We start from the raw sequence: 9,229 nt of genomic DNA, 5'->3' as shown, positions 1-9,229 counted from the left end.
TACATGTATGTTGAAGAGGGTAGGGCTTAAACTGTATCCCTGTCTCACCTTACGGCCCTGTGGAAATAAATGGGTGTGTTTTTTTCCAATTTTAACTGCACACTTGTTGTTTGTGTTCATGGATTTTATAATGTCGTATGTTTCCCCCCCCCAACACCACTTTCCATCAATTTGTATAGCAGTCCCTCATGCCAAATAGAGTCAAAAGATTTTTTGAAATCAACAAAGCATGAGAAGACTTTGCCTTTGTTTTGGTTTGTTTATTTGTCAATTAGGGTGTGCAGGGTGAATACGTGGTCTGTCGTACGGTAATTTGGTAAAAAGCCAAATTGAAATTTGCTCAGTACATTGTTTTCGCTGAGGAAACGTACTCACTGTCTTTCTCTCTCTGCTGCTTGAAGAAAAAAGTGTTCAAAACTGTTCAACTATTGTCTTTCTCTCTTTTTGAGTCAACTACTCACGACATTTTATGCACTGCAGTCGTCCTCCTGAAGTTGTCGTAATTACTGTGTCTATGGAAGGGGATGAGAACGATGAGCCTACTTGGTTTTTGTATTGAGGTCTGTACCCAGAGGAAGATGGAAAATATCTGTCCTCTGGCTATACCATAGTGCTACCTTAGAGGATGCTGTTAAGGCTACTGTAGACCTTCATTGCAAACCAGTGTGTTTTAATTAGTTATTTGGTGACGTGAATATATTTAGTATTGTTTAATCTAAAAAGGATAACTTTTTAATGTTTCACTATTTTTATTTTTATGAAATTCACTGAGTAGGATGGTCCTCCCTTCCTCTGAGGAGCCTCCACTGATTAACATCATCATTTTAGTTTCATATGAGTCGTATACCAACATCTGACATCAAGGGACTTTTTGCAATGGCCAAGAATACACTGAAGGGAGCACTTGAAGGAGCATTATTGTGACATGCCAAGTTTCCACTGAACTGAACTCATAAATGACATCATAATAACAGATATCAATCATCGCAATTACATGTGCATGCATGTTTTGCTCTCTCTGAGTGTGTGTGTGTGTGTGTGTGTGTGTGTGTGTGTGTGTGTGTGTGTGTGTGTGTGTGTGTGTGTGTGTGTGTGCAATTTCACAGACACCCATGCATGCAGGCACGCACACACACCCCGGAAATTTGCACTAAAGCTCCCAAACCCCAAGCATTCTCATATCAGGCTGTAAATCTAGATGATTGTGGGGCTGAGTTGTCCCTCTCTGATCTGTTGTCCCTAAGTTGTTCCCCTCCCTACAGTTTAGCCATAATAGCATTGGCCTTCAAAGCCCTGTTGTTCTGGGCAGTGGGGGCGGTGGGGGGTGGGTATGCTGTGCAAAACTTTTTTTCTCCACGCTCTGCTGACAAGTATTTTTCTCCGCTCATACAGGACTAATAAAGGCCTAGTGCACTAATTTGGTGGATTTTTTGTATATTTTGTGATTTATCGGGGGGCGGCTATATATCACCCTAATGACACTGTTGAGCTAGCATTGGATTTTCTCTTTCTTTCTGGACCATTAGCGCTGCGGCGATGCTAAAACATTTCTAGTTCCGCAACACAGAGCCTGTATGAAATGTGTAAGTGTGTGTGTGCTGTGTGTAAGGGTGTGTTGCCGGTGCCAGAGGCAATCAGAGGAGTGCAGAGAGCCTGGCAAAGGACCTGAGTGTCAGTGGAGAGAGAGGAGAGAGAGAGCGAAAGGGGGAAATGGATGAACAGACAGACAGACTCCTCTTGCACTTGACTGCATGACATCTGTCAGAATTGAAGGATGTTCCATCATGTGTGCAGACACTTGGACAAACCCAAAACAAACACGTCCGACACCATATCTCCCATTAATATATTTAATAAACTAAATTAGACTATAAGCAAGGCCATTCAAGCTGATCTTTGCTCTCATATTGACAACATTGAACATAGAAGGAAACAAAGTACACTCTTAGAAAAAAAGGTTCCAAAAGGGTTCTTTGCAAAGGGATAGAGTTCTATCAATAACTATTTTCATATGAAGAACCCTTTTTGGAAGACAAGGGTTCTTTGTAAGGCAAAGGGTTTACCTTTTTTATCCTAAGAACCGTTTTTGGAAGAAAGGGTTCTTTGATGATACTTTGTAAGGCAAGAAGCCCACTGGGTATAGACGTCAGTTCAATGTTCAACACGAAATTCCCTTACGTTGATGACTTTTTGCTAATCCGATCAGTTTTCCACGTTGATTCAATGTCGTCACATGGAATTGTTTGGTTGAAATAACGTGGAAACAACGTTGATTGAACCAGTTTTGGTTTTAAACTGCAGCTGGCCCAGAACAATGCGGTACGTCTTGCTCTTCATTGTAATCAGAGGGCTAATATACAGTGCATTCGGGAAGTATTCAGACCGCTTAACTTTTTCCACATTTTGTTACGTTACAGCCTTATTCTAAAATGTATTCAATTGTTGTTTTTTCTCATCAAACTACACACAATACCCCATAATGACAAAGTAGAAACTGATTAAGAAACTTTTGCAAATGTATTGAAAATAAAAACTGAAATATCACATTTACATACGTATTCAGACCCTTTACTTTGTTGAAGCACCTTTGGCAGCGATAACAGCCTAGAGTCTTCTTGGGTATGACGCTACAAGCTTGGCACAACTGTATTTGGGGAGTTTCTTCCATTCTTCTCTGCAGATCCTCTCAACTCTGTCAGGTTGGATCGGGAGCGTCGCTGCACAGCTATTTTTAGGTTCTTAGCTCCGTTCATCTTTCCCTCGATCCTGACTAGTCTCCCAGTCTATGCCGGTGAAAAGCATCTTCACAGCATGATGCTGCCACCACCATGCTTCACCGTAGGGATGGTGCCAGGTTTCCTTCAGACGTGACGCTTGGCATTCAGGCCAAAGAGTCCTTTAGGTGCCTTTTGGCAAACTCCAAGCGGGCTGTCATGTGACTAACTGAGAAGTGGCTTCCGTCTGGCCACTCTACCATAAAGGTCTGATTGGTGGAGTGCTGCAGAGATGGTTGTCCTTCTGGAAGGTTCTCCCATCTCCAAAAGAGGAACTCTGGAATCTGTCAGTGACAATCGGGTTCTTGGTCACCTCCCTGACCAAGGCCCTTCTCCCCCGATTGCTATAAATAAGTTTATATAAATAAGACCTCAAAGAAAGGACATATGATATATGTAATGTCATAAAGCGGTTAATTTGAAATGCTAATAAGACTTGTGGAACTATTCATAGAGGGTTCTAGGAAGAACCCTTCAAAGATAAAAGGGTTCCCGGTACAACCCTTCATAGAGGGTTCTAGGAAGAATGCTAAAAATGTTCTTGGTAGAACCATTTATAGAGGGTTCTAGGAATAACCCTACATAGCGGCAGTGGTGTGAAGTACTTAAGTAAAATACCTTAAAGTACTACTTAAGTAGTGTTGGGGTATCTGTACATTACTATTTATATTTTTGACAACTTTTACTTCACTACATTTCTAAAGAAAATAATGTACTTTTTACTCCATACCCTTTCCCTGACACCCAAAAGTAATCGTTACATTTTGAATGCTTAGCAGGACAAGAAAATGGTCCAATCCACTCACTTATCAAGAGAACATCCCCAGTCATCCCTACTGCCTCTGATCTGGCAGATTCACTAAACACACATGCTTTGTTTGTAAATGATGACTGAGTGTTAGTGTGCCCCTGGCTATCCGTAAATTTAAAAAAAGAAAATGGTGCCATCTGGTTTGCTTATTATAAGGCATTTTAAATGATTCATACTTTTGATGCTTAAGTATATTTAAAACAAAACACTTTTAGACTTTTACTCAAGTAGTATTTTACTTAGTGACTTTCACTTTTACTCGAGTCATTTTCTATTAAGGTATCGTTACTTTTACTCAAGTATGACGATTGGGTACTTTTACCACCATTCTAGGTAGAACCCTCAGCAAAGGGTTTTAGGGTTCCCCTATGGGGACAAAACGAAAAGCCCTATATGGTTCTACTTAGCATCTTCTTTTCTAAAGGTGTAGCAAAGCATTAGCGTAAGTAGTGTGTTAGCTGTATATCAAATAAGCAGGTAGCCTTTGGCTGGCTATACACTTCCTATTTCTCTGAGTATGAAAGTCACCGCTGAAATATTGTCTTGAAACAGTAACCCTTTGACGCATTAAAAGGACAGAATGAATAAAGAGAGCTCTCAGTCTGAGCACTTGCACACTACAGCAAGTCATTAAAACAGAAAGCTCCTTTGCCAACAGAAATAAAGTTTCTCATTAATTGAGCTCCTATCTCAAGTGGTGGTTGTGTTGTTTGTCTCTAGTTTCAGTACTGTGCCAATAGACTGCAGGCACTCAGAGCAGCGCTTTGTAAGGGCAATGTAATGTGTAATGTGAAAGTGTGTGTGTGTGTGTGTGTGTGTGTGTGTGTGTGTGTGTGTGTGTGTGTGTATATATATATATATATATATATATATATACACATATACATATACATATATACATATATACACATATACATATATATATATATATATATATATATACACATATACATATATACATACATACATACATACATACATACATACATACATACATACATACATACATACATACATACATAGGTCTTAATTGAACATTAATTGAAAGGAAATAACCCAGTAATCATGCGGTTCTCCAGGAGTTTAGTTTGACAGCCCGTGATAAAGGTGTTGGACTGACTGTCACAGGGAGTTTCAGCCTGGCTACCCATCAAATTTGCTTAAGTAGGATATTATGCAGTTATAAATAGAATTATGTCAGACTGATCATATTTAGTCATAATAAACTACCAGGAGTAGGGTGGATTTCAATAGAATGTCACCTTGGGGAACACCCTATCCAGGTTTGCCAGCCTGGGATGCGCACTACCCAAGATGGCTGTAGGTCCGGTGGGTGCTGCCTGGTATGTCCTGTCCATGACCTATGAATGTAGACACAGAGAATGTGAATAAATACAGTCATTACAGAACACTATTACAGGCAGATTCCTAATGCCTATTAATAAATTGATACATTTTTTCCATCATTCACACTATGAAAATAGATACTTGATATGAATAGCCTATCCAATATCATAGCTTAGGCTACATTATATGCATAATATGCCTTTTCAGAAGTAATTGTGTTGACATTCTGGAAGGGATCAGATTTAACACATCATAGCAAGACATAAATTATAGTAACTAATTACCTTACTGAGTTGTTGTTTTCACGTTCTTCCAGTGGTAGTCTACTTAGTGTACTGCTCAGTCTGTCAAAGTCGCCCTTTTTTTCTTAATTTCATGATGTGCAACGCGGCATAGCAATGCAATGGTGTGTATCTCTTTTACAATGTCAATGACGCAACTTTAGCTATATTTTGTTAAATCTGAAAACGAGCAATTCTACCCATGTGTGCCTATCGTGCTGACGTCACTTCCGTGCAGTACAGCGTTCATGTTTGACAACAAGCCCTAGCCACAGAGATTCTGAAGACTGTACTGTCTTTTCTCAGGCTACGTGTATTTTGGGAAGCTATTTTGTCCCCTAGAGTCGTCCAACGATGGCTAAATTACAATATCTGAATGTGTATCTAACTGAGCGTTTGATGCAAGCTGCCGAGGAGATACTTAGAGTGGTCGGAGACACGATATCCGAGTACCAGGAAGAAATAACCCGGACAAAGAGAGAAAACCAATACCTGAAACGCCACTTGATCACACCGGTCCTACCGGGTATGTAGCTAGCTCGACTTTACACAAATTCGCTATAGGGCTAGAAACGTGTTAAATTGTATTCTACAGTATTTGAATGTTTAGGGCAGAGAGACGGTGAATCCCACCCCTCGCCCCTACCAACTCGCTCTGAGGGCCCTGGTCATGGCTGGAAGGAATTCAGCTTGTGCCAAATTAATGTCAAAAGTTGATTGTTTTTTTTTGGGGGGGGGGGGTTGCATTTGAGCATACCCTAACCATTTTCCAAGCATTAACCTAATTATCCTAACTTGTTGAGTAAAATTTCCTAGTCTGCTACGAAAAGTAAAATCTGACATTAATTTGACAAAAGCTGGACCAAGGGCCCTCAGTTTCCCCATGTTGCTGGCGAAATCCGAGGGTGACTTCCTGAGAGTGATGAGGGAATCATTAAACCCATCAACTTTAGGACACACTGGTGACTTGAATGATGCAATTCATGTTACACTTTGAAATAATAAAACAAGCGTGAAATTCTTATTAACAAATCCACCCTGTCGTTTTACAAGATATAAACCTCAGTAACAGTTATACATTACATTTTGTGAGGTATTTAATATTTTACATGTATCAAAAATCAAACAAACAAATGCACTTGGAATATAATAACACCTTCTCGTCACACCAACACAGTTTTGGGACACCAGGGTACATTAATTTCCAATGGAACACTGTGTTTGCCTTGCAGCATTGCGTTGTAGAGGCAATTGCAGTGCGTTCTGTGTGGTGCATACCTTGGATTTATTGAACATATACATAAGATTATATGCATAGACGGCTTGACAGAAATGGTAGCAGAAGGTGAATGTTGAACTTTTGTTGCTCACATATCCAGATGATGCTGCGTACCATTTTGCATAGTGACGCTTGCGCAAATTCAAAAATAATTTTTCGGGATTCCACTTCGCTCTGAAGCCGCCAACGTTGCTGGCTTGATCAAAGTGGTTATCGGAGAGTCTAATTAGCCCCTACACCCTCCATCATTTTCACACCCTCTGCTTTATGACACTTGTGCATATGGCGGAGGTGTGCGTGAACTCGCAAATAGAGGGGCGAGGGGAAGGCGGGATTTGGGATTCAGACAGAGACATAGATATTCCATTCCCAGAACAAGCTAGCTAACTCAATGGTGGTCTTGTCAATCAAATGTCAACAGCTGTTATTACTTTCATTGACGTCATTTATTGTCTTCCTTCCCCCAGCTCCTCAGCCCATTGTCTCTTGGGTCTCAGAGCAGCAAACTCCCCCTGAGCAACAGCGCTGTGAGCAGGAGTGGAGCCCCAGTCTGGGGCAGAGGGACCCAGAGTCCACACAGATTAAACAGGAACAGGGTGAACTCAGGACCCGTCAGGAGGTAGAGCAGATTCAAGGGCCGGAGGCTGATACCAAAGAAGACTCCATAACCATTCCTCCATGTGTGAAAAGTGACTGTGATCAGGAGCCACCTCAGCCCACACATCTTCCCCAAACTGTGGAGAACAGAGAGAGAGACTCTCTACTGACCAACACAACTGGACAGATCAAAACAGAACCTGATGGAGAGGGCTATGGAGTATCACTATCAGAACCAACCAGTGACTCCCCTCAGTCTCAGCCCCTCTCTGCAGTAAATCCAGACTGTTCTAGAACACAGAGTGAGAACACTGAGAGTGTACCTGATGTTCCGAGAGATCCAGAAAGGAGACCAGAGGAGGACACCCAGACACACTCATGTACTCAGTGTGGTGCCGTGTTCTGTGAGCTTTCCCAACTGAAGGCACACATGCTATCCCATACAGTACCACACAGTGGTGACACTAGTCACAGGCAAATCCTCTGCACAGTCTGTTGGAAGTCATTCACCTCTACCAGTTACCTCAAGGTCCACCTGCGTTCTCACACTAAGGATAAGCCCTTCCACTGTGGTGTGTGTGGCAAGAGCTTCAGCTACTCAGGCAGGTTCAGGGAGCACCAACGCATTCACACTGGAGAGAGACCGTACCGCTGCCACGTGTGTGGTAAACGCTTCAGCCAGTCAGTCCATCTGAAGACCCACTTGAGGGTTCACACAGGGGAGAAACCCTACTCCTGTCCTGTCTGTGGGAAAGGGTTCAGTCAGTCCAGCCATATCAAGGGACACCTCAGAACTCACACCCGAGGGAGGTAGAACAAAGATGCCTTGGAGTGGAGAGACCCCATGAGGGGATAGACAAAGCCTTTCCCTTGAGCAACATGGGAAGTCATACTGAGTCTAGGGTCTCAGGGCTTTACTAGTCTGTGTTACTTCCCTGTCAAGATAAAGGTTAAATAAAAATGTTCTCAAGTGCCCAGCATTTTGGAAGAGAAAGAGATAGAACTGAAGAGAAGGAATGTCTAATTCTACATTTAGTTGTAAGACTAGAGGACTATAGAATGTGTAATGTTTTGCAGACTGAGGCACCTCATATCTGCATTGATTTGAGAGAGCTGCTCATGAACATGCTATGAAAACACTTGACTTGAACGCATCCCCTAGTGGATCAATATGTGACACTATGTTAGAGAGAAATATAATGTTAATTTCTTCCTCTTAAAGAGTTCAATTGGAGCTGGTTGGTCTCCTTGCAAATAAACTAACACTGTCATATTGATTAAGCATGTGTGGGAACATTTATTTCTGAATGTTTCCGAAGAAGGAAAGAACTCACATCAGGTCAACGTTAGCTAGAGTGACTAGTGGGACTATTGTTACAGACAGCCCATCCTCACCAATGTTCTTATAAAACCATGTTTTAACACTAAATGGTATACTTGAATTATCTCTCACCCAGGAACACAGAGGTCAGTCTTAGTATGAGAACTGTGAGGAAGTTCATTCGAGCAATATTATCCCTGTTTTTATTTTACACACAGTTGACATAGGGTTTTCTAATGCACACAAGTTTACCTCCCTTAAGTTCTCTTTCATCATGTCAAGTTATCATTTGTCACAATAGGATACACTTACGTCTAGTAGTGTGTGAATCAATGTACAGTGTTTATTTTTATGGTAGGCCTTGGATCTACGGTACCTCTGAGCTGAATAACTGTTAGAGGTCGCCCTCTAGTGGAAAAGAAGACAAGGTGAAAAATAAAGATGGCTAAAATCAGCCACCAAGTTCAAGGCCGACCGCAGTATTGCAGGCATTGTATGCAGAAAACAGGATCCCCCATTATAGTGAAGGGAAAATGTACATATTCGTGGTCAATCTTCATGTAAATAAATACACATTTTAAAGACAATCATGGTACCAATAATTGCTTCTATTACACCAGATGTATGTCCTTGAACCGATTATTTTAAAATCCCATACAGAATAAGTTAAGGATAATTTAGTAGCTAATGGTAGCCTTACAGAGAGGGCAGCACTCATTTTACGCCATTTCGCCCAGTGGGCGGTGTTATATATCAGGGTGGGCGTGGGTTGAAAAGTGCAAGGACTGTCCGATGCGCATCTGTGTTCAACCGAGAACC

The 9,229-nt window shown here is 41.5% G+C and overlaps 1 protein-coding gene across 1 annotated transcript; it reads left to right on the top strand.

Moving 5' to 3' along the window:
• Positions 1–5,464: 5,464 nt before the first annotated feature.
• LOC115149358 (zinc finger and SCAN domain-containing protein 2-like) lies at positions 5,465–8,997 on the top strand. Its single transcript, XM_029692157.1, has 2 exons — positions 5,465–5,739; positions 6,960–8,997. The coding sequence occupies exons 1-2, from the start codon at positions 5,568–5,570 to the stop codon at positions 7,901–7,903; spliced, it is 1,116 nt and encodes a 371-aa protein (XP_029548017.1). The 5' UTR covers positions 5,465–5,567; the 3' UTR covers positions 7,904–8,997.
• The last annotated feature ends 232 nt before the right edge of the window (positions 8,998–9,229 follow it).

This window comes from Salmo trutta, chromosome 15, assembly GCF_901001165.1.
Source record: "Salmo trutta chromosome 15, fSalTru1.1, whole genome shotgun sequence".
Lineage (NCBI taxonomy): Eukaryota > Metazoa > Chordata > Actinopteri > Salmoniformes > Salmonidae > Salmo > Salmo trutta.
Note: the sequence above shows the minus strand (reverse complement) of the source record. Positions and strands in the feature narration are given on the sequence as shown.